Source organism: Crocodylus porosus, unplaced genomic scaffold (assembly GCF_001723895.1).
Source record: "Crocodylus porosus isolate Cpor-Errol unplaced genomic scaffold, CroPor_comp1, whole genome shotgun sequence".
Taxonomy (NCBI): Eukaryota; Metazoa; Chordata; order Crocodylia; family Crocodylidae; genus Crocodylus; species Crocodylus porosus.
Window position 1 is genome coordinate 9,495,192 of NW_017728916.1, and position 25,735 is coordinate 9,520,926.

General features: G+C 42.6%; 1 protein-coding gene across 1 annotated transcript in view; it reads right to left on the minus strand.

Moving 5' to 3' along the window:
• MOSPD1 (motile sperm domain containing 1) overlaps window positions 1-7,509 on the minus strand; it is a 14,818-nt gene extending 7,309 nt beyond the window's left edge. The window contains exons 1-4 of the mRNA XM_019536405.1: window positions 7,428-7,509; window positions 7,013-7,268; window positions 6,759-6,834; window positions 2,487-2,710 (exon numbers count right to left, since the gene is read on the minus strand). Coding sequence (XP_019391950.1) covers window positions 2,487-2,710; window positions 6,759-6,834; window positions 7,013-7,166 — 454 coding nt within the window. The 5' untranslated portion in view covers window positions 7,167-7,268; window positions 7,428-7,509. The remainder of the gene's footprint in view (window positions 1-2,486; window positions 2,711-6,758; window positions 6,835-7,012; window positions 7,269-7,427) is intronic.
• Between the last annotated feature and the right edge of the window lie 18,226 nt (window positions 7,510-25,735).

The window sequence follows — 25,735 nt, forward strand, 5'->3', positions numbered from 1 at the left end:
ATGAACCCGTGTTGGTTGCCCCTAAGCATGCAGTCCCCTGCTGGCCCCTAATGGATGTGTGCCAGCATAATTTTCTCGAACAGCTTGCCTTGGATCGAGGTAAGACTAGTTTCCCAGGTCCTCCTTCCTGCCTTTTTTGAAGATGGGGACCACGCTGGCCCTCTTCCAGTCCTCTGGTACCTCACCAGAGCACCACGAGTGCTTATAAAGCTGTGCCAGATGTTGACCTACAAAGCCCTAAATGATTTAAAGCCTGACTGCCACCCTCCCTGTGCTACCAGAGCTGAGATTGGCTGAAACTCTAGAGTTGATAGCTCTTTGGTATGAAAATGGGGAAAGCTAATTGGGTGTTTTCTATGAGGGCTTCACAGCTTAGAAAGTCACTCGTTCACTTGGTCCAATATCACTTGAAACCAATGCTTTTCAGTGCCTCTACAAACTCATCTCTGCTGAGCCTACTGAAAACTGGGAAGGGTGATAGGGACTGTAAGTGTTAGGGACTGCTTAAGGGCGGGGTGGAAGATGAGCTGGGGGTTGTGTAGGTCAGTGCTGAATTCCACTGTTATTCTCTGAGGGCGGTGTTTCTGTGGTATTGCTACTGCCATGGCTGAGTGCTTGGACAAAGCTACTGGGGAACAGAGAACCTCAGTCATTCAGTCAGGCTCCATCTGCCCTTGGCACTGCCAGGGGGTCAGCAAAGACTCCATGAGCCTCCCAGATCCTGTAGTTGTGGTGGTGATGGTGACATGGTGAGTCTCTGCTTAATATGAGGCTTATGAACTAGTCATGACCAGACGTTGCTGCTCTGCGAATATACTGCACTACTTTTTTTATCACTGGCATATTAACACCCAAAAATGCTGTACGTAGAAGCTTAGACTCTGTTAGCATTTAGCCAAGATTTATATCCAGTTCCTAAACTGCAGTTCCGAAGGCACTTTCTAAGGGTCCTTGTTCTGTCAACACTCAGCTTTGTGATTCTCAGAGGGACGTGGCAATGCTGGTCTTATTATAAGCATACGAATTGGCTGATTGCATGCCCACGCTGGGCTGCACTTCTCTGTGCCCCGGTCTGGTAAGCAGACAAGGAACTTAAAAGGTAGGATTCCTCCAGGTAGGAGTCATTAACCTGGGTAAAACTACTGTAGCTGGTACCACATTTTTCAGAGGAAAAGGCAAGAAACCATGTGCTGATCAAAGCAGTCTCTTCCTAACCTCTGTCATTTAGCAGTTGACTTACCTCCTGAGGCACAAGGGATCACATCCGTGCCTTGAGTCAATGGTAACACTTCAAGGCCCTAATCCCTTATCTGTTCTTTTATGCTGTAACATATCACAACAAATATTGACTTTATTTCTATAAATATCTGTTTTTAATTCTAGTAAGAGGTGTTCCACTGAAGAGCACAATTGCCCTTGCCAGTTTGGGTCCCATAAGAATCGTGTTGTTTTTTTTGTTTGTCTGTTTTTTTTGTAATAAAAGTAACCCTGTATGAATTTTTGGTTCTGCAAGCTGCCTCCCTGCTATCCCAAGCTAACTAGGTAGTTCATGCCTCAGCACTGGCTGCCTGTGCATCTCCTTTTCTCTCCTCCTGTAACTAGTCCTTGTGGGTGTATTTTTCTGTGCATTTAAAGGAGATAAATGACTATGACCCATCAGTAGCAGCACTTGTGGGAGATGTCTTGGCCATGTCTGGTGTTGCTCAAGGATTAGTTGGAGGATTAAAGTTTTGGAACAAACAAGGGTGAACGTAGACAGGGAGGCTGAGGGAGCAAGTAACCCTTAAAGCTATGGCCGTATCCTCTGCGACCAAAATGCTTACTGAAGCCAGTGGGTAGAGTGCCTTTCAAGGCACAGTGTAAGTGTAGGCACAGACAAAATGTAAGTGTGCCTTAGTTGTTTTTAAGTCTCATCTGATTAGAGAGGACAGAAACAAGACTGGTGTAGTTCAGCCTCTGGAGCACCTTCGTCATTCTGAATCCCAAGTATGCTATGCTTCTGAAAGAGCAAAAGGGAATGATTTGAAACAGGGCTGTCCAACTTCCCAGCAGCCAAAGGCCGTACTCCCTGCAGGGTGCATCAGCAAAGGCTGCATTAGGGCAGACCACAGGTGCCTGAGCCTTGCATATGCCGCTGCAGCTGCATCATGCAGGAGCCTCCCTTCCCCCCACTGCTGTACCACATGCCTGTGTGAGCACCCTCTGCTCTGTGCCCTGTGCATCATTGTCCTGCCCTGGAGATGGAGGCAGGAAGTGGCAGCTGGAGGAGGTGAGGAGCCCACAGTCCCTGAGGGAGCACTGGCCAAGCAGGAACCCAGGGACTGCAACTTAACTCCTTGCGGGTTGCATGAGGCCTGTGGCCCGCCAGTTAGACAGCCCTGATTTTCTTTAAATATTTTTCTTAGAGTTTAGCCCTCTTTTCCCCGCAGCTATCTGAACTGCCTGATCTGAAAGTGAGAAGAGATTAGAAGTAAGGCTGTAACTACCTTGTTGACACAAAGTCTGCTCAAAGAAGACACTTTCAGCCAGGTGCTCTTTTATTCGCTTTTCCTCCTCTTCCTTTTGCTGCTGCTCCTTTGCAGATGGAAGGAGAGTGGCAATCACCTCTTTTCGCCCAAAAGCTTTTCTCTGGCTTTGCTCAGAGACTTGCAGACGGAATCTGTCTATCACACCATAGTGACAAGCCCGAACATCTCTATGACGAATCACGCTGTAAAGAAAATGTAGTCTTGGTTGTTATGCATGTTCCTTGGGAAACAAAAATAATCACATCCACAATCAAGAGTCAGTACTGGGGATATGTTCCAAAGCAGCATGCGCTGCACGCAATGGGATGTTCACAGCTGGTGTAGACCTACCTACCTGCACTACTTCCAGCACTACTCATGTTGTGCTGATGGTGCAGCTGTGGCAGCACAGATGGGCTGCCCAAGTATTCAGTCAGCTTCTCAAGCAGGTCTTACAACCTAGCATGAATGCCAGGCTGCTGTGGCTAGACTTCTTTGGCAGTACTCCAAGCTAATTAGTTTAAAACTAGCCTTGGGTATATCTATAAGTGCAGTCCTATCTCTGGACACAACATAGACTCATCCTAAGAGTTGCAGCTCGTGACACAGTTCAATTTCAGTAAGTTTCTTCCCCATTCTCTGGGTGTCTCTCGTGTGTTTGGTGTTGAACCCAGCACCTATGCTGAGTCCAATCACCTTTCAGAAGTCCTCAGTATGTGGGATTTCGGGTCAGAATTCTTCTGTACCTAGGACTGGTACCTGAAGTGGTACAGCTCTTTGGCACCTCATGTCAGAATCACACCCAGAATTAACTAAGATCTCAGTTAAATATAGCACCTCTTCCATCCCATCTATTTCAGTTCCCTTAAATTGGGATCATAGAAAATGAAGGTTGGAAGGGCCCTGAGGAGGCTGCATCTAGTCCAACCCCCTGCTCAAAGCTGGACCAGCCCCAACTACATCATCCCAGACAAGGCTTTGTCTACCTGGGTCTTCAAAACATCCAAGAATGGAGATTCCACCACCTTTTTCTGGGTAACCTGTTCCAGAGCTTCACCACCCTCCTAGTGAGAGAGTTTTTCCTAATTTCTAACCTAAGTCTCCCTTGCTGCAACTTGAGACCATTGCTCCTTGTTCTGTCATCTGTTACCATTGAGAATTAGGGCAGCCTCCTCACTTGCCTCCCCCACATAGTTACCATTCTTTATGTTCATAGTATTAAAAACCCCTCTGTACTTAGCCACCATCCTAGGTTCTCTGAAGCAATGTCCCTCTCCTGGGTTAATATGCATGGCAACTCTTTTTCCAAAATGCAAGTCATTTACTTTAAAGGCAACTCCAACCTTTAGTGAGATGCTATGAGCTACCAGGAGAAAATCCATATTACGCCATTTAGCTCCTGCTTGAATGCAGCCTGAAAGGTTTCAATCTAAAGCTGCAAACTCCTGAAAGGCTTCTAACTATCATGGCACTGAAAGTGCCGTTTTCAATTCTGCCCCAGGGAACTGATCTCTTCAGTCCTATTAAGCTACAGGTCAGAAAAAAGAAAAAAATTTCTGCATTTTAAACTGAACTGTAAGAAACTAGATTGCTTAAATTATTCTTAAAATAAAGTATGTGCATATAAGGAGTATGTAGTTTTAACAGAACATTTGTCAAGGAAAATGAAATGAAATAGTTTGGATACTAAACCATAAGCTTGTTGAAACCTAGAAGGTTCAGCATAACCTTAAAAGCTAAAAAATTTACATAGGATGGTGTTTCATCAACTACATGCACCTTCAGCTAGACACTGCTGTCTGGGGAAGAGTGGTTTCCTGGACTGTGTAGACTCATAACTGATGAGGATTTGATCCTGTACTCCTAACTTGGACACTTCAGTTATGCCAGAACTGCAGGTTCAAAGCCATAACTTTTATTTTAGCACTTCTGTTTTGCTCTCCCATGTTTGCTGCTGCTGTTACCACGCTTCTCAGCATTAACACAGCACAGTGTTATGTAAAGAATCTGATTATGAGCGCACACAGTTACTGTCAAGAAAACAGATGTTTCTCTGTAGAATATCCATTTATTCGGCAGATGGCCATACTTATATACTGCTCCTAGCCTAGCAATAAACACAGTTCCAGGAAAGTTACCCATTCTGAGTCTATATGGAGACAAGGTGGATTTTGTTACTTGAAAAAAAATATTATTGGAAGCTTATTAATGGAGGAGACTAACATTTATCTAATATTATCTTAAATAAAATCTACCAGAAAGGGTCAATTAGAGGTGAGAGTGATTCACTGAACTAAAGTAGTGAGCATTTCATGCACTGATATATTTTAATCCACTGGCGCTCAACCTCTAGCCTGTGGGTCTTCCCATGGGCCTGGAAATTTGATGGTGGGGGCGCAGTGGCAGCAGTAATTGCTGCTTCCCTGTTGCCAAATTTTTGGACTTGTGGGGAATCTTGTGGGCCAGATGATGTGACCCTGCATATGAGACTGTGCCAGTGCACAGCTGGACCCAGGGCATGGGGCAGGAAAGCTGAGCACCACTGTAATTGTTTCAATGACACTGTCAGTGCGACTGTCCTAAGTCCCAATAATTTTTTTTTTTTGCTCTAATGAAAAGTTTTAAAACAGTCGCTCTCTGAATTTGAGCTGGAAAATGGTATTTGACTTGTCCCTTCAGTTTCCTAATTAATCTTGATGAAATCAGTGCCTCACTGCCAGACTGTCTCTTCTTATCTTAGTGTCATTTGCAGTCTAAAAAACAGATTGTTCATTACAAACAGCTCTTTTGTGAATGGCCTTTTTTGGCCAGAAAATCCAAAGGCTGCTTTGTAGAGTAAATACAAATCTAATTAGAAAGCCCAATTTTATTTATTTATTTTGGATAATTCAAGTTGTTGCCTAGAAGTCACGTAGAGCAGCCTAAAGCTAATATAAGGAAGGTGAAAAATGTCAGGCTATTTGGCATACACGAATATTCACCAATCTGTTCTGCCCTGAATTAGAGCAGCCTGTAACTGGAAGTACTTAAGACAGACAACAAGAACAATTTGTATTTGGGGATTTTTATGGGCAAATCTTAACTGATTATCAGCTCTTTTCTGTGAAAAAGTTGCGGCCCAAACACAGTAGCACATATATTATATGACCCAGGAAAAAGAGAGACAGCAGAATGTTACAAATTCTCTTTGCCAATCTGAAAATAAAACCAAAACAGAACAAAACAAAAATCCCAATCCCAGCAACCCCAGCTTTCTTTCTTAGAAAAGATTGCATAAGTGAAGTACACTCGTGAGGCTTATGTTACAAACACTTCTTTTTGTTCCAACAAACTCTGTTGCTGGCTGCACTTGTTAAACGCTACTTATGCACACAAATAAACAGGAGTACCTCTCCTGCCATGAATTACAATCCAGAAGCAGGCAGAACACAAAACTGTGAAGGTTTAATAGGAGAAACGCTAGACGCATCAAAATAAATATACTACATACATTGTGGGCTTGAGGATTCCTGATCACTGTGGCAATTACTTTATCATAAAAAAAATGTCTCTATTCATCAATGCCACTTTGAAATGTGGGTGTAGGCTAACAGGGTATGTGTAGCAGAGACACTGCCCTTGCTCTGTACACGCTAGCACCCATACCATAGTTTCATAGTTGGTAGGGTTGGAAGGGTCCTGAGCAGATCATCAGGTCAGACTCCCTGCCATGGGCCAAAGTGTACCTGTGTCACACACTGTGCTTGTGCCAAGAAGCTCCCTCTCTTACAGCTATGTTTCCAGCTTGAATTGAGTGTGCAGCATGCGCGATCCAGCCTGGCACTGCATGCATCAGGCAGACCTAAGGTGGGAACCCACCTTGTAAATTCAAGTATTTTGTTGTCTTTGGCTAACCTGGATCCAAAAGCCACTTCCATTAACATTGCGATATTCTAATAGTCCAAAAAGTGTGATTACTGTAGTAGGGAGTCCCTCAGAGGCTCTCTGTATGCCTGAAGAAAAGTGTTTGTTCCCAAAACTTGGCAAAGAACCATTTTTCCAACTATTTAGTCAATTTAATAAAAGACATCACATCTACCCAAAGACCCTTGTCTGCCTATGTCCAAGACGGCTACAACTGACAACCTACAAGGGCTGGGAACACAGTTAAAAGATGCCTTTTGCATCACAAAGGGAGTTTCGGGACAGGTTTGCTTTAGTTACACAAATATGCTCGATTTAGGGGGAACGGGGTGAACTGTCCATACTTACATATCCACACAACACTGAGGCTTCACAGCACCGGCAGCATCGACAACCGCGTATTTATTTGGAGTCGTGCAGAGAACTGGAAGGAAAAGGACACCGGCGGTCAGAGCGACGTTTAAAACAGAGACAATGGGGGAGAAGGGGGGGAAGCAAAATCTGCCAAATCTGCATCAGACTGCGGGTTTTGCGTTACACAAGTCACAGATAAACACGCTCGCCAAGCCACCCTGAAGTGAAGCCGAAGCTAAGGAACCCACCTTTGAATTTTAAGGCAAACTCATAGGGGTTATATAGAGTCAACACCTGTTTGTGTGTTGACTGGTCATCTGCGTAAAAGATCAGCTCTGTAGGAAACACAAAAACAGGAAGATTTCCTTCCACTAACTCCGGCTGCCTTTTGTGCTGCTGCATTGGCACCGCGTCCCCCTCGCTGCCGCTTCTGCGCCTTGGATCCGCGCCGGATCCCTCGCCAGCCACTCGGACGAAGCAGCAGCCTACGACGGCTCGGCCATCCTGCAAGAGAAAGGACACGGGATTGCGGCCGCTGTCGCCAGTCCCCCGCGCCCCCTCACGCAGGGCACGGGCTCGTCGATCATTTCCACAAAATAAATAAAAAAAATATATATGCCTTTCAAATGTTTGTCGTTCTAGCCGGTTAAAAACAGCACTGACCTGGGGAGAGGGGGATGGGCCTCGCCGGCCCGCAGGCTCCTCCGTCCCGCACAGGCGGCGGCGGCGCCGGCCTCTTCCGGGGCGGGGCCGCGCGTGCGCACTGCTCCGCCGGCGTGGCGAGGCGAGGCGGGGCCCCGCCGGGGCCTAGGGGCGCCGCCGCTCTTCGCTGCGGGTCGCTCTTCGCGTTGCTCCGGTAGATTGACTCGTGATCATCCCTTTGCTCCCTCAGAACAGGTCCTGTCGGCCTGTTGGTTTTTGCCCGGTTATATTGATTCCGAGTCATCCCTCGAAACAGCTCCCGTTAATCCGTTTATATCCCTCTGGGAAATCAATTCGTATTCACCCCTTTGCTCCCACAAAACAGCTCATATTAATCCATTTATTTCACTCTGTCATACCGGTTCATAGTCACCCCTTTGCTCCCCAAACCAGCTCATATGAATCCGTTTACTTCACTCTGTTAACAAAATCCGTGCGCACCCTGCGCGCGCTCAGACGTGTTTGCATTACAGGCAGCCCTGGACTTACAACGTTGCGCACTTACGACTGTTTATAAACGGACGCCTTGTTTCACCTCTGGTGTCAGTTTTGATTTCACAACGCTTGATCTGACACGATGCCACACTGGAGAACAAGTTTGCTGCGTCGCTTGTCTCCATGGAGAACGTCTGTCCAAACTTCCTTGGACGCTTTAAAAAAGCTGACAGAAACCTGCAGCCAGGACTCCAGAGAAGACTCCAGCCCGGAGTCCTTCAAAAAGTCCAACCAAGAGTCCTCCAAAAATTCCAGCAAAGTCGCCTCAAAGAAGTCCTTCCAAATCAATATGACTGCTATTTACAACATAAATGCATGAATGTAGCTATGTTACTCGTCTGAAATTGATCGAGTACAAAGTTCTGGGGTATTTTTGGTGAAAATAAGGTATTGGGCCTTGGTTCAGGAACGACTCTCCCATTTATATCATTGTTTCTTATGAGAAAATTGGTTCCAGGTTACAACGTTTCAACTTACAATGGGTTCTTGAAAACCACAGCCTGTAATGAGATGATTTTGCTTTGCTAAGCCACCTTTTACTCTCAAATCAGTTCATATTATTCACTTTATTTTTGCTGTTATATTGATTCATATCCACCCTTTGCTCTCTCGAGCCACTTCACATTAATCCATTGATTTTGCTCTGTTACACTGATTCACAGACAGCTTTTGTTCTCTCAAAACAGTTCATATTAATCTGTTGATTTTGCTTTATTTAAATAATTTCTGATTCAGTTTTTCACTCTTACATCAGTTTGTATTTTTCAGGTTTTTACTGTATTAGAACAGTTAGTGCTCAGTTTATTTTGATCTCTCTGCATTGCTAAATTTAAACCCTTTATATATTGCTCACTTTTTTGTGTGTTTTTCTGCTCTCTGATTGCCTCCTTGGAAATACGTACTCAGATTTATATGCACTTCGAATTAATTCAGTTCTTTTTGATTTTTTGCTTTCTGCCTGTTTACACTGTTTGGTTTGTGTGAACTTCAGGACATTTTACAACTAGGAGGCATATAAATGTATAACTCTGGATAGTAAAAAACCAAAGTTAGATATTCGAAAGTTTCAGCCAGCATGGAGAGAGTTGTATGGTTTTGTGCAGCAAGGGGATTGTGTTGTTTGTCATCTGTGCAGCAGAAGTGGTATTTCGTACTTCCAGTATCCAGCACCATTTTGCAACCAAGCACAAAGCCAAATTTTCTGCAGTCGATGAAGCGGATAGATGTGAATCCATTAGAAAAGCTGTTGATTCATTTAAAAAATGGACAGCCAGCTTTTCTAGTTTTGTAACTAGAAATACTCTTTCCACATGGACAAGTTACATCACAGCTCTAGCTGTAGCTCAGAAAGGCAAGTGTCTTACAGATGGAGCTGGGTTTTTGGTTGTAGCCATGTTGGTCTCAAAAAAACCTTGCCTTACTGAGGGAGAGTATTTAAAAGATTCTTTCTTAAAGTATGTTGAGGACCTGTTTCAGGATTTTCTGAATAAGAAAGACATTGCTCATAGTAATGAAATGCCATTGTCATCCAGGACTGTTCATAGATAAATGGCAACTAATGTTAGGGAACAAATCACTCAAGGCTTGTGACATGATGAGCCTTGCACTGGATGAAAGGACAGACATAAATGATATTCCCCATCTTGCTATAATTGTTCAGTATTTTATCTCTGGGGAAGTTCAGGTGGAATTGTTTTCTTTGAGTGCTAGGCATAGCCCAACAAAGGCCACCGATATACTTAATACCATCAAAAATATTTTCACACAGAACAAATTGACCTGCACAAAGTGTTCTCTATTACCACTCATGGCGCACTTGCTGTGGTGAATCAAACAGCTGGATTTGTAAAGATGGGAACTGAGATTGGGTGTCCTCTTATGAGTTTCCATTGGATTCTTCATCAGGAGAGCCTGTGCGCTAATATCTCATCTTCTGATTTAAATGAAATCATGACAACAGTTGTCAAAATTGTCAACTTTTTGGTAGTCTGCTCCTCTTTGACACATGGGAGAGTCTGTGAACTTTTAAGCGGTATGGATTCTGCATGTGGAGATTTAATGCTGCACAGTAATGTATATTGCTTTAGTCAAGGTAACATGCTCAAGCGATTTGTTGCTGGTTTTGAATCCATCCAGCTGTTTCTTGAGGAAAGTGGTCAGTAATATCCAGACTTTACCGATGACAGATGGCTAACAAAACTAATGTTTTTGACAGACACCGCATCACATTTTAAATTATTTGAATACTAGGTTACGAGGGACACAGAAAAGCATCCTTCAGCTGTCTGAAGACTGGAAAACTTTCTGTGATAAGTTGCCTGCTTTCAGACGAGATATCGAAATGTCTGCCCTCTGTTACTTCCTCATTCTGAAAATCCATTCTAAGCAGCATCAGTTGAATAATAGGGATATATGCAACTACATAGGACAGCTGGAAGAAGATTTCACAAGCCGATCCCAAGACTTTTGCAACAGGGCCCATGTACAGTACTAGGGAAAGATACAGAACTGCAGTGCTTTTAGTGGATGAATGCTGAAGGATTTGAATTGGAACTGACTGACTTTCAAAAGCTCACACAGTGATTTGAACTTTGATACCCAGGTGCAAGGTGAACTTAAAAATGAAAGGGACTGGCAACTCAAGAGTACAGTGTGTGTTGGTCTTCTCTTCCTGAAAAGCATGCCAGCATGAAAAAAGTAGCTTTTGCCTTGCTGTTTGTCTTTGGATCTACTGATCACTGTGAACAAGTGTTTTCACAAAATGAAAACCATATTGAGTCTTATAAAAAGCCATCTGAGGACTGACCATTTGGATGTTTGTGTTTGATGACAACCAGCTACCAGCCTAACATCACCAAACTCAACTGTCAGAAGCTGGGCCAAGGCAGTCACTAAGAAAAGATCTTTTACTTGAGAGCATTTTTACTTGTTTATGGCAGTGATTACTTTTTAAGGAATTAAGTAAGCGTAGTCTTAAAGAACAAACATCTTCCATGGCAGCATCTCTTTGGAGATGTATGGGCATGGTGTGGGGGCCACACGAAGACCCAGGATGTGATCTTCCAAGCCTGACTGTAAAGGCCAAGGACAGTCAGGTGCCAAAACCTGTCCCTCTCTTTTCTACCTACCATTTAAGGCCCAGGTATGGTGGATGAATGAAGAGAAGACAGGAGTAGGCAACATCTGTGATTATTAACTATATTGATATGCAGTGTGTCCTGTCAGGTACCCCCCGTCCTGGTTTTGTTTTTCTGGTATGTGGGCACTCTGGCATCTTACAAGCTAGAGATTGCATTTTTGGGCACTCCGGCCAAAAACATTGTCTACCCTTAGTCTATGCACTAGTCTTTATTTTTATTAGTTCTTCATAGTACGTTGGGGTCCTCATGCATGACTGGGGGTCCTACATCCTGTGTACCATTAAAACACAAAACAAAGAAGAGAGCCCCTGCCCCACAGTTCTTTCTGGGTAGGGCAAGAGAAGCCAAAGGCATAAAGACAGCCAGATGTGGGGACTGGAAGGAAATGGCAAGATTTATCAGCTTTTTAAAATGTGTATAAATTTCTTCTTTTTCTTTTGAGGGCTTCAAGGGTAGGTACACATTGTCCTTTTTAAAGACTAAAGTTTCTTATTACAGTATCTTTTTCCAAGATCCAGTTTCTCATCAAAACCAAGGATTATTTTCCAGTACGCTGAAATGCTAATAATACTCTTCTGAAAACAAATCCCTGATGATGCTGTTCCAGACTGATGTTCTATTTCTTTCTCCAAACACTTTTAACTAGGCAGCATATCAGCAAATGCTAATTTGGAGTCTGTGCTCTTCTTAGAATTTTGGTAAATCCTTTTTGTTTCAGAAGAGATGAATAAGCTTTGCAATTATTTTGCACAGCAAGTCTAATTATTAGGACTACAGCATCTTAATGTGCTACTGCTAAATAATATTCACTGCCTTATTTAAAAATGCTAGAGTATATCAGGGTCTAACTTGAAAAAATGCCAACTTGTAGGAATACAAAATTGTTTCCAAAGAAACTATTACCTATATTCAATACATTAAGAAAGAGAATTCTAAGAAAAGATAAGTATGATATAGTAAGCAATTCAGGAACATAAAATAGAAAAAATACTAAAAGCATTCATTCATATATGTGTGTATATATGCAACCTACTCAAGTTTCATCTTTTTTTTCTAATTTATTTTAAATTTCCTTGAATACATTCTTAATTCTTATCTTACTACAGAGCCAACAAAAAGATACTCTGACTATTTTAAAGAGCTCCTATTAACTAAAATAACCAATAAATGGGTTCTTTATTCTTCAGTATGACATTTTACTCCTGCTCTTTTTAAGATTTGCACTGGTTTCATTTTGAATTTCCTAATCCTACCCCCAATGCACTAGCTATTGTATCATTTGTTTTGTTTTCAATGAAAAAACATACACTTCAAAATGGTACTTATTTTGGGTGGATATGTTACTACTTAAACTGGTGCTAAAGGAAGCTGGTAAGGAAGTTTTACAAACTTTAATGGCCACCACATGGCTGCACTAGAAACATTTGCTGGATTAGCGATGTCAGAGAGATAATTTTTCGCAATGCTTCAGTGCTGACAAAAGCCAGTGTTGACGCAGTTAAACTGGCATGTAAGTGCTCGTGCTGGTATAGCTTATTGTGCTTGCCAAATCGGCGTAAGCTCTGCTGGCAAAAGCAATTTTTTTTAATAACACACCACAAACTGCTTGTACTGTAGAAAGGTTTGCTGGTGTAGCTGTAATAATAAAACTCAGCTCTTGCATAGCACTTTTCATCAGGAGAGGTCAAAAACCTTGAGGTGTATCCGGCAGGCCTTTCTAGAGTATACAACACTACAGTGTAATGTAAAGATACTCAACCAAGTGAGCCTGCTTAGATATCAGAAGCAACAGAGGTCAGTGTGGGCTAAATGACCATATATATATATATATATATATATATATAGGCTTAACTTTACATCCTGTGAGACTTCAATGGGGCTATAAATGCACAACGCTAAACATACAGCTTTGCAAGGTCAGGGTCTAAGGTCTCAGCTCTGCTGGATGCTCCACACTGATGAACCCTCTCGGTAGTTACTGCAACTCAACAGATATGGAGAGGATCCACCTCATTGCAGGATTGGGGCCCAACAGGTCCCTAGGAATGTTGGCTGCTTTGTTAACAGACTAGGGAGCAGGACAGCTACTCTATGCTGGGGACTTTCCAGCTCAGTAAAGGTCTCTATCCATAGCGTGACTGAAAGTACACAGCTTGTGTCACAACAGCACTGAGCTGCCAGCACTTCCTTTAGAAATCCCATTCCTCAGGACTTGAACTTGGCAGAGAAAACATGGGCTTGAAATAAAGCTTTCCTCCTGGGCCTAGAAAGAACATTCATTGTGACTTTTTTGTTTAATAATGAAACCGTGAAAATAAAACCATTAAAACTTACAAGCATAGATTTTGTTCAATTTGGCTTTTATAATTAGCTCATTACTGTTGTTTCCAAGTGGACTCTATGCTTTTCTTCTCATCCACTTACTCAGAACTGCAAATGACTTTTTTTAAAGAGTGAGATTCCAGAGGAAGCTGATATCTTTGCATGTATTAAAACTTTACCTTATAATGCTTTGCTTTGAGATCTGTTAGCTAATTCATATAAGTTGTCCTTGCTTGCATACAGGTAAACTAAGTCCAGGAATAAGATTGGGTTATTCATGTTTTAATATATATATATAAGTAGTAAGCCACAAAGTCTCCTTAAAAATCATATATAGGCTAGAAGACCATAAGGCTATTTGAGAAATCCTGATCTTTGCCTATTTGTCAAGAAGGCCAATAGAGTTTGAAGTTAAAGTTATGCAAGTACATGCACAAGCTCCCAACAGCTCTGTCAATATTTTGTTTGCATCACTAGTGTTTTAGATGTCTTTTAACAGGTCATTTCACAGTCTAAATTTTAAACCTCCTGAACTGATTGGAGAGGAAGGGAGATCTCAGGCCAGAGCAAGGAGCTGGGATAGCAGAATTCTGATTGTTAGCTCTGTCACTGACACACACTGTGACCTTGGACAAGTTAGGTAAGCTTCCCTCGGTTTGTTAATCTATAAAAGCTTTACTCTGCCAAGTACTTCAGCAGTGCCCAGCCTCATGTAAACCACTGGGACGACTGAGATCCTTACCTTGCAGAACAGCGGCCAAATGGTTGCATTATAATTTAGCTCTCTCTCAGGGTATTGTGAAACAGAATTAATGTCTGCAAGGGGTTCAGACATCAGCTGGTCCCAGAGTATCATTTTGTAGGAGGCCCAGGACCACATGAGCAGCATGGTTCACTGCGTCCACATAAATAAGTTTCATTTCGACATTTTGTAATGAATGCCTGCTGAAGGCTGTACTTGCGTCCAATTAAGGACATTTAGGGACAGAGGAGGGCATGGAAACTAAACAGCCACCCTCCATTGTTTCCAATTCATCCTGCTGTCGGCTTCCAAGGACAGTCAATATTAGCCAAGAGGTTTTCCTGGCATTTTTCAACCAGCTAATAACCTCAGCATTTCTTCAACCATGAAACTTTCTTTCCTAGTGGAACAACAAAGGTGGGGAGTGTTCCTGTAGCTGTGATGGTCTGGGCAGCACCCGAGAGGCAAGGATGTGCTGGGGTCTCTGTTACTGGACTGACTGGCTGGTGGGCGAACAGCTGGATGAGCTATGGGTGTGGGAGCCCGATGGGCACCGAAAAGCTGATCCAGCCACTCTTCCAGCTCTACAGCCACTTCAGTAAAGATCTCAGTGACCCTTGCCTTAAACTGACCCCTTCCACCTGCCCTCACCACGCCTGTGCCCACATCCCTTGAATTGAGGGCAGACCCTGATGTCCAGTGGGTGAGGGGTTTGTCCTGGCTCCCAGGGCCATGGGCAAGAGGCTCAGTGAGGGTGGGCAGCCTGGGGTGGGTTAAGGGCCAGGTGGCTGGGCTGTCTGCGGGGGCAGCACCTCCCTCGCTACCTAAAAGACCCGTGAGAGCGGTTGCCCCATGTACCAGACCCTGGACAGCAAGAGAGGGTCCGTGTGTGGCAGGGCATGGCGGCCCCGGAGGCAACGCAACCAGGACATGCTGAAGTGAGTATCATTTAAATGACTCCTATGTGTAGTTTGTGTCACTGTGTTTCCTTTGTCCTCCCTCCTAAGTTTCTTCATGTTATTTGTATCTTGCAATAATTTTACCTTTACAAAAATATTTTTGGTGGGTCTGAATCCTCTTGTAATGACAGTGTTTAGTGCAGCAGGTTTTTGAGTCTGATTTGGGCCTTTAAGCCTGACTAATATAAATAACGTAGTGTAATAGTAATCAAAATGAACCATCCTGGAATAAAAGTTTAGCACTCTGTATTATGTTTGTTACAAACATGTATGTAAAGCAGGTGAATAATTTAGATTCTTACTGGGTTTCTTAAGCAGCAGGGTTTGAAATTCACATAAATATCACCTGAAGACTTTTCCCTACTGAAACAGAGCTCCTTCTGGAGTGAAACAAAGCAGCTGTTTAACATTTCACAATAGCAATACACAGCAATTCAGGACAGGAAGTGACGTATTTTGTCCAGCTGAAGCAATGGGGCAACATTAAATAGGAAGAAAATAATTACCTTGGAACTTTGCCAACATGACGGTCGTAACGTGCACCCTTTCACAAGAACGTCTTCCTGCACATCTTCATCACTAATATTGAACCAGTAGTTCAAATCTGACAAATACAAACTATTTCATTTTGCAACATCGCTTTTAAAAATAACAATTTAATTTGTTTCTGAATCCCTGAAAATGAAGGCAGTCTATTAAACTGTATACTGATAAAACCAGTAATATGTATATTTTCTTTTGAGAGATTTGAAGCAGCCAGTGCAGTGTAGTACTTCAGTTTGCTTGGAATATCAGCTACAGAACTATTGTTAAACATCCATGCTGGCAGGCTTGTTCAGAAAGCTGGAGCCTTCTACTGCGTACCTATAAAATGTAGCATTTTTTTTGGTTTGAAAACCTGTCTCCCCAGAAGTGGGCGTAAACATGCCTTAGAAATGTTCCAGTTAATAATGAACAGGGTGATGAAATTAGAAAGCCATAATTTAAGATGGATAGATTTAGAAACACTTAATCAGTCAAGACCCAGCTCATTTATAGGGAAAAAAAAGTGACAAAGGTCAGAATAGAACAGATTTTCTTTCTTTCCCTAAACCATTGTTCTAGGATAAGGCTTCTGATTCCCCACTCCTCCTCACATACCTGATGACAGGTGGTTTCACTGACCACTTGTGCTAACCATGATTTTTTCTTAAATTGCTCTCCTCCATGCTCCACCCAGATGTGACTTGTTCTGCATTATTCTGTGCGTCCTTCCTGCACTGAGTCCACTGGATTGTAAGAATTGCCCTGCGAGATGAAGCCAGTCATCTGTCTGATCTTAATAGCCTATCTCTGACTCTGGGCAGTACCTGCTGCTTTGGGGAAGGGTGTAAAATATTGCCTAAAGGACAGTTATGCAGCAGCATGTCTATAGGAAAGATGATTTTTAACTCCAGGCAATTGGGCCCCAAGTCTCAGAGGTGCTTAGGGTGCTAAAGTCTGTGGCTTAGACACCATTGATAGCCTCCAGTGTAGATATTATCTATTTGATGTCTAGATATTATCTATCTCTCTTCGTGCTTAATTTTTCTGCCATTGGGCCTGCACAAAGCCACTAAATGTGGGTGCAACATACAGCTAATTCCAGAAATGAGAATTCAAAATGGCATTCCCTGCCTGGCTCAATCCCTTGTGTGTTCAGAGCACGTGTAAGCCATGGGGGTGCATGCAGGCAGGCAAATATGCATATGTTTCCTCCCATAGTAGCCTAGTTATTAGTAGTTGGATGCCTTTCCTGGAATGCAGCAGACCCAGGTTTGTATCCTTGCTCCGATACAGGATCTAGAAAGCTCAACATCTGTGTCCCAACAGAGCACCGTAACCATTAGTTTATCGAGTATCCTGGAATGGATTTGTTTCCGCGTCTCCTGTTGGACCTGTTCCACTTTGTATAGCTAATTAAATCTTTTTGGAGCTGTGCTAATAAATAATTATGTCAAGTGGAACAACTGAAACCCAGAATAACCAGTAGCCTGGTGGTTAGGGCACTCCTCTGGGATGTGGGAGACAGGTTGAAATCCCTGCTGTGGGTAGGCAGAACAGGGATTTAAAGCCAGGTCCCAGCTGAGAGCCGTAAGGGCTGGCTATGCTGGAGGGGGTGCTCTCTCCCCTGATAGGGAGAAGGTGCTTAACCTCAGGAAAGTGTTCACAGCCCAGGATCCCAAGGGGAAGGAGGCATTTGCCTTTTGTCCAAGAAGTCCTCCTCCTACCTCTGCATTTCAGCCCTAGCCCAGTTTAGGTGCCTAACCCTCCCTACAGACTGCATACAGAGCCTAACTTGAGGTGGCTGTGTTATAGTGCAGAAGGGCTATGTGCAAAAAGGACCTTGGACACTGCAAGGCCTAAGGAGGTCCCTGGAGTCAAGTGTGGAGCCTTGTGTCAGGTGCCTAGCCTAGCTGCATGGGGAAGGCTGGTACCTCAAAATGGGATCTGGAAACCCCTTGAGCGAACAAAACACTGCCAAAGTCAGCAAGCTCGGCCTGCAGCAGCCCAGCACTAGCTAGTAGGAAATGCTGCTGATGGGTATGTCTTAGACCCTGCCCCTCTCCAGATCTTGCATGCCTGACTCAGGACTGCACAGAGGCCACTGATCCATTCAGGAGCCACAGTTTTGAACTCTCTCCTGAAGGGTATCTCAGCCCTTTCCTTAAAAAAAAAATGAGCAAGGGTGACCTTTTTCTTCTAAAACATAGCCCAGATCATCTTTGTTGCAAATTAATTGACATCTTGTCCTTCCCTAGTGGCCATGAAAAAAAAAGAATCACGTATAAACTATAAATGCATGTCTTCCCTTAGTCTTTTCCTTTCTAGACTAAGCAAACCCAGTTCCTTCTGCTTCCCCATGGGTCATGTTTACTAAATCTCTTATCATTCTTGTTTCTCTTCTCTGGAGTCTCTCACTCATTCGTTTCTTTCTTCATGCACGATGCCCAAAACTGTCCTGCATTGGGTAGTAGAATAATCTACTGTCTGGGTGTCCAGACGGTGGAATAAGCTCCCTCCAGAGGTGGTGCAATCACCTACCCTGGAAATCTTCAAGAGGAGACTAGACTGTCACCTTGCTGGGGTCACCCGGCCCCAAATTATCCCTCCTGCTTGGTGCAGGGGGCTGGACTTGATGATCTTCCAAGGTCCCTTCTGGCCTTACAATCTATGAATCACTTTTGTCTTAATATTCCTGTCAGCGTTGCCCAGAATGAGTTTTGTCTTTTCTTGCAATAACACCATATTGTTGACTCATTCAATTTGTGGTCTGCTATTTCCCCTGCAATTTTTCTGCCTAGCAAGATATTCCTCATTCCTAAGGGGAGCCATTTTTTGCTCTGATGAAATTCATTTCACACTGTCTCTCCAGTTTAACATCTTTTTAAATTTTGGTCCTATCCTCCAAAGCACTTGCAACCCATAAATATACATGGCAACAGGGAACAGAACTCAGGTTTCTCCTACACAGGTAAGTGCGCTAGCTATTAGGTTACAAAGTCATACTCTCAGGTTTGAAAGGTACAGCCATCTTCACTTCATGCCCATTGTCCTTTGGAGATTTGTACTGTCGACCTGTAGGTACAGGAAACTAGAGCAATGGGCCAGTTAATTACTCTTGTGCACATGTGCGGACATAGGTCCAATGAAATGTGAATTCTCTTTTGGACAGGAGAGCAACAGAAGAATATCCCCGCCTGAGAACAGTCTCTGACCAGGGGATTTGGACAGTCTGCAGGGAGGCAAGCACAGTGGGCAGGTTTGAATCAGAACTCTAGCAACTGTCTTGAAGCAGGAAGACGGTTTTTGTCTTTGTGCATATAAATTCAGGCAAATGGAATGGTGTATACTAAATGACAAATCTGGAACAGCTAATTCGCCTTTTTCTATCTTCTGATAGAATCTAAAATCCTAGCCCCCTGTGCTGGATGCTTTATGAACATTGACAGAACCCACTCCAGCGATCTTATAATTTAGTATGCTAACAGGAAAAATAATTAGTAGATTGTAAACTCTTCAGGGTAGGCACAAGGTAACAATGGGACAAAACTGGTCAGCCTATTTGCTCAGCAGCCACAAGACCCTATCTGCCTACCCATTACTGAGTTTTTTGTAAGAATTATGTTTCAAGGGAGCATTAAGAGGGATTTTTGCAGGGAGTTAGTTCCTCACATGAAAAGGGGTAACAAGGGAGAAAGTAGGAAGGTGCCTTTTTAAAAAAAAAACGACAAATACCCTCTTCAAATTGGCATCATTTACAGAACAAAGGCAGGGCTGGTGCCTCATTATCTTGATGAGGGTATCGAGTCAGATAAGGATAGACCTTGTGTTTGATGCAGGGAAGAGTGGAAACCAGGGGAGGGATGTAGAAAAGGGCTGAACAACATATGGTTGAAGCAACAATCCAGAAAGACATTTTGAACGGAGTAAGGAAGACAGGATGACCCTGGCAGGGGTCCTGTTTTATGGGGGTCAACCCGGTGATTGTCCAGCCACTGGAACTGTGCAGTGCAGCAGCAAATGGGGTTATGCCTTGGCAGCTGCAGAGAGGAGTGGGCAGTGGAAAGTATACTGAGTCTGGGTCATAGGTGAGTAAGGAACTTGGGGCTAGGGAAAGGATGAGGATGATAAGTGAAACAGCAAGATGGAGAAAGGGAAGTTGAAAGAAAATCATATAAGTGAGTGGGGGATCAAGATGAGTGGAGGGGTGAAAGAAAAAATGAGGCAGAAGAAAGCAGAGAATAGGGGCTCTCCAGAGGACAGGGTTAAGGGCCAGGCCTATCTTGTAGGCGGTTGATGTTATGCTTAATCCTGACCCTGTGATTTTTTGTTGATCCCAAGGTGTTGGATCCAGTTCGGAGGCTTCAGTCTGCAGGCAGGACGCGCTCATCAGTGTCTTCTGCTATACGAAATATCTACTTGACGTAAGAAACGTGAGCGGGGTCTGCAAACAGAAAGCTCCTGGATGACTCCCACTGTCCATGCTTTTGGTTGCTGCAGTGAGTCGGCATCTGTTTTATATACTTTGAAATTATGGAGATACACTGCAGCTGCGCTGTGAAAAACCGTCCACTGTGATTATCTCTTCTATCATTCTACTTCTGTAGTAAAGATTTTACTTCAGTTTTCATCAGCTATGGCAAAAAGCCATGTATGTGAGAGGATATCTGATCCTTCAGCATCTAGGTGTGGAGTGGGTGGCATTATGGATTCACTGACAGGTCCACCACGCAGTGAAAGGGCTCATGTAATAATCAGTAATCTGTCTATCATTTTGACAGGTTTATAGTTGGATAATTGAGGTGTTTGATGGTAAATATGCATTATGAGAGGGCCTCCTTCACCTTCAAGAAGCCATTGAGTCTTGTGAAACTTTACCAAGAGAAGGAACACAACCAGCTGGGGCTATTACTCGAGAGAAATAATAACCTGATAGTGGTAGCTGGGAAAAGAAGGGAATTGTTGAGGGCTGAGATTTAAATATAAAGCTTTGTTAGAGAAATAATATAGGGCTCTTAATATATTGTTAACGGCTTTTACAGCCATTCACCAGAGAGGTTTCCTTGCTACAAACCATAGAAGGTTGTGTATTTGAAATATGGCCATCAATCCGGGGAGTCAGCATTTTCTTTGCAATCCTCTTTCTTCTCTGTAGCGCAACCTGCCAGATATTCTCTTCATTTCAAATACGCTTTCTTTTTCTTCTGAGCTATCTGTCAAACCTTACATATCTCTCTGGTTGTATTTGGAGGCACGTGGCACATTCTCTGGTTTTGGGTGTCTGTAAAAAATGATTGACACTATTTCAGTATATTGTTAGTGGATACTGATAGTGTTCTTAAAAAGATTCTCATTTTAGAGCACCATTAAAAACCCCAAACAGTAAATCGTACTGTTATAATTTTTAACATTCTGCCTTATAAAAAAAATCTTCCAAGACACATCAGTTCTCATTTCCTTCATTCACCCGTCGTAACATTCTTAACTTTTATACTGCAGCGTTTGTTTTTCCTTCAGTAAAGACTTGCAGCTCTCCTTCATCTTTGTCATTTGTGAGTTAAACCCCCATTCTGACTCTTGGCCTCTGTGTTTGTTGGTTGTGGCCAAGCACTGTAGAGCAAGACTTGGCAACCTATTGTCTGTGGGCCAGAAGAGATTTTTCTTTGGCCCGCTAAGCTGCAACAGCAGGGGAAGCCACAGTGGTGGGCAGGTCGCAAGCAGTGGCCCACTTTCAGACCCAGGTGGGTTAATTTGGCTCCCCATTGCTATAAGGTTGCTGACCTCTGCTGTAAAGGAAATATTTATGCTAGCATAAACTGTGACAGTTTTTGAACATAGGGGTTTACTGAGCTGGACAGTAGTGCTTCCTGCAACATGCATGAACTCCTTTGGGAGATTATCTCAGGGCAGAGACCTCTCTAGTGTCCTGCCCTGGAGATAATGCAAGCTCTCCTCTTCCAGGAGAGCTTCCAGGATAAACTTACCCCTTGGGCACAGAGCTGGGACGAGAATTAGGCATCCCTTACGCCCCTTTGAAGTCCTTGTATTGCATGAATTTTGCCCCTTGAAGCACAGGGGTATTATGCCTTCCACAGACATGGTGTTTCCCTTGCTGGCACTTGCCTGATGCTGTTACCGCAGCGTAGTGTGAATGAGTGCCAGGCAGGGAGGTGTGATCTGGGACACCTGTGAAACGTCAGCCATAATTGGTCCTTAGATACCAGAGTGATAAGCATCTTTTAAAAACTAGACAGGAGAGTATTTAGTACTATAGAGGCAGCCGTCATCTTCAAGACATGTACAGCCTATTTCTGCATAGTCTGTAGGAGCCTGCTGAGACTCTCTATTGTCCCGCTCATCACAAAGCTGCGAACTCAGCATGAGCTCTGTTCCTTTCATAGATAGGCGCATGCATCTTTTATAAATAAGCAGTTATGGTTGTTTCAATAAACCTCTAATAATGTCTTTATTTCATTTTCCTTCCAGACATGTTTACCTCAGACATGACATGATATTTAGTGTCATCTCAAATCCAAGTGGCTATTCTGTCAGATTTATAGCTATTATAAAATATGATGCTATCTGCATACAAATAGATGTTAAGAACCTTACAGACATTTCCCCTATCATTCCTGCATGAAGGAAGCAATAAAAAAATAACATTTACCATTGAAAACACCTGCAGAGATTAAATTGGAACTAAATTACTTGATTATCAGTTAGATGTTATAAAAGCAAACTCTTTACAGATTAACATACAATATGTTATTATCAAAATCTTATTAAAGATTTCACTTAAATTAATACAGTCCACCTGCTACCAGACTTTTGCTGGCCTGTCTCATGTGGATCGCCTTATGGGACTTTTCCAGATTGGTGTAACCATCTGTTAGGGAGTTCTTCTACTTACTTTACTGCCATAGGGTTTTAGGGTGTTGGAACTTAATTTCCCCAGAACCTTATCAGCAACTCTCCCTGCCCTTTCACATGAGATCAGAACCAGTTTGTCTTCAGAGGGCATGTCTACACTTCAACATTTACTGTGCAGTAACCAAAAATTACTGTGGAGTATGGGCACATGTTTACATGTGCATGGCTGTATGCACAGTAACTATGGCGACTTATGCCAACTTGGCACATGTAGACGCCTTACTGTTCAGTAACACTGTGTGTGTGGACTGACTAAAGTTAGTCCCAAGTCAGTCCACACACAGCATTAATGTGCTTTAATGGCTGCATGTGTAGATGCCAGCCTAAAAAACACTTATTGCGCAGTAAGTAAATGCACGTATAGACGCACCCAGTATATAAGAAACGTTACCTGGTTTCCAATGTACTTTATTCCTTCTACAGGTTTTTTTCATAGGACAGGGCAATGGGGCTCCAAGGAGCAGGAGAGCTGCATCACGGGAGTACGGCACTAAGAGAAAGAGGTGCTTATAGAGTACTTTACGTGGTTGAGATCACCTGGGCCCAAATTCAGAAGTGACATGTAAGGAAGGTGATGCTGTATGTTGTCTAGTGTCTGAAGACCTTCGTTGTCCCAGAAGAAACAGATGTCTTGTCTGTTTTTCCCATAGTTGAATGCCCCTTCCAGTACAGCAGCATAGACTGCTTCTCCAGATGAATTTTACAGTAGAGTTTTTATAATTATCTCTATTTGGCAGCTGGTAGTGGACCTATCCTCTAATATCAGTTGGAATTTTAAATACCTAAGAAACTCAGAACCAGGCCCAATATTTGTAATTGCTTCTTTGGACAAATCAGCACTTCACTTGTAGAGCCTCTTAGTGTTTCTTACATTGCTTCCTGGACCCGCTCATTGCAAAGTACCAATGTGAATTTTTTTTTAACTCTTCATGTTTCAGACCCAGCACTTGCTCTACACTCCAGGATGTAAGATTTCTATACTGTGTAAATTACTAAGTAACTTACTGTGTAAGTACAGGATGTGACTATGCATCTAACTATAACCTGCAAGTACCATAAAAGATTTATTCAGTAATTCTCTTCTGCTGCCACTAGAGGTAGAACAGTGCACCAGACTGCATGCAGAAGGAAAGTGTTCTCCTAGGAGCTCAGGTGATAATGATTTTTAAATCTTTCAAATGGTGTTTTTCAACCAACTATTTAGAGGCCTGATGTTGCTATTCTTACTCAAGTTAAGTAGTATTTGTATGTCTCTGAATTCAGTGCAACCACTTGTGGAATGAAATACTATTCAATGTCATTATGAAACCTGGTCTCATTCTGATCTAGAATAAAATAACATTTCAAAATTGTCTGTTGAAGAGAATTCAACAAAAAATCAATTTGAATTGGTGGAAATATTTTAACACAATAAATTAAGTCTATTTTGATATTGACTTATTTTTATTTCATAATATGCCATCCAAATTTAAAAGAACATTGACATGGAAAATTGTTTTGAAAGAAAAAAAGAAGTTTCAAACACGTCAAAATAGGATTTTTGACATTTTCAGGATTTTTAAAAATTATGAGTTATGTTGCTTTTTGACAGAGCTGGGCTTTCAGATGGAAAACTTTCCTGTGGCAGTTTTTTAACCAGCTGTACTTAGATACAGTTCCTCTCCGAATTTCTTTGGGCTAGTGCTATTGTAATGTAGTCACCACACAGGCTGGTGTGCTTATTCCTCCAAACAGTTCAGGCAAAATCCCAAATCACAAATATTGATCCCAAACTATTTTGTTGTGTATTCCTCCTGCACTATTGGAATCCTATGGGCTCTTGTCACACTGACAGAAATCTTTGTAATGGGGCAGGGGCATGGAAATCAGGCAGAGTCTGATCTCACTTAGCTTGGTGCAGATCTGAAGGTAATGCCATTAGAGTCACTGACGTGTGAAGAGAATCCAGCCCCCAGAATCTATTGAGAAAGCAAGTGTGGACTTCCTTTTTTGCCTCTGCCATATATACATGTACTAACAAGAGGTTCCAGTTTACTGTCACTTCCCCATGATGCACACTGAATCTAAAGTAGTAAAAATGATTGCATAGATACTTAAGGTTCAGCTCACTGCATCTGCTAAGTTTCATATATCAGTTGCCAGGCTGTTGTCTCCCAAAATTCAAGAAAATGGGTGGCAATCACACATGCTTTGTCCACCGTTATTATCATTTTCAAATGATGCACTTGAGTGTCAAGCTGACCTTTTTGGTTTTCACAGCTAAGGGAACAGCTACATTAAAAGGATGAATGAGCAACAACAAAAGAGGAAGGTTGGGGTCATATAATCAGAAACCTGGAACCACTTACAATTATCAGACTTCATGTGTTTCGGTACAGGGGCAGCATGCCGGGGGTTAGAGCGTGCAATTGCCAGTCAGGAAGTCTAGGTTCTACTCTCAGTTCTGTTATATATCCCCTGTGTGACCTTGAATAAAATGCTTAGGGTCTGATTTTCCAGAGAGCCTCAACAACTGCAGCAGCCACTAAATTAAATGGTGCAGTAATAATCATCATTCGCACTGTTCATTTGAGAATCTCAAAAAGTTCTAAAATGACAAGCAAGCATAATGATATTACCCCTGTTTCCCTGGTGGAGAAACCAAGCCACAGAGAAGTTACAAATTGGATTTTTCAGAGCTCCTGAGTGCATTTAGCTTCTAGTGATTTTACTTTTGAAGTTTATTTATCAATAAAATGGACATAATAATGAAATACCTCTACCGTTTGTAGAAAATCTTAGATGAATACTAATATAAGTAGATATTATTACATTCTTGTAGCCCAACAAGCACAGTTAATTGTGTGTTACAAGACTAATATGTAAGCTTGCACAGAAAAAAAGCAAGGGCCACTGAGTCTACTTTTCCTGGTCCTTTTTTTCTGCTTTATTTTGTTTTTTTGTGCAAGACATGCAAGGCCCTATTGCACAGCCTTTGTTCAGGACAAGTTCCAGTTGAAATTTCCAGTTAATTTATAGGAATTTGTCGTGGATCAGGACTGCAGAATTGGGCCTGCTGCCTCTCCTGTCTTCAGCAGGTGTTTGGATTCCTTGATGCCCAGTTCATCTCTATGAGAAGCAGGATTGTTTACAGGTTTCTCTTTAGCTCAGATTGTGTTC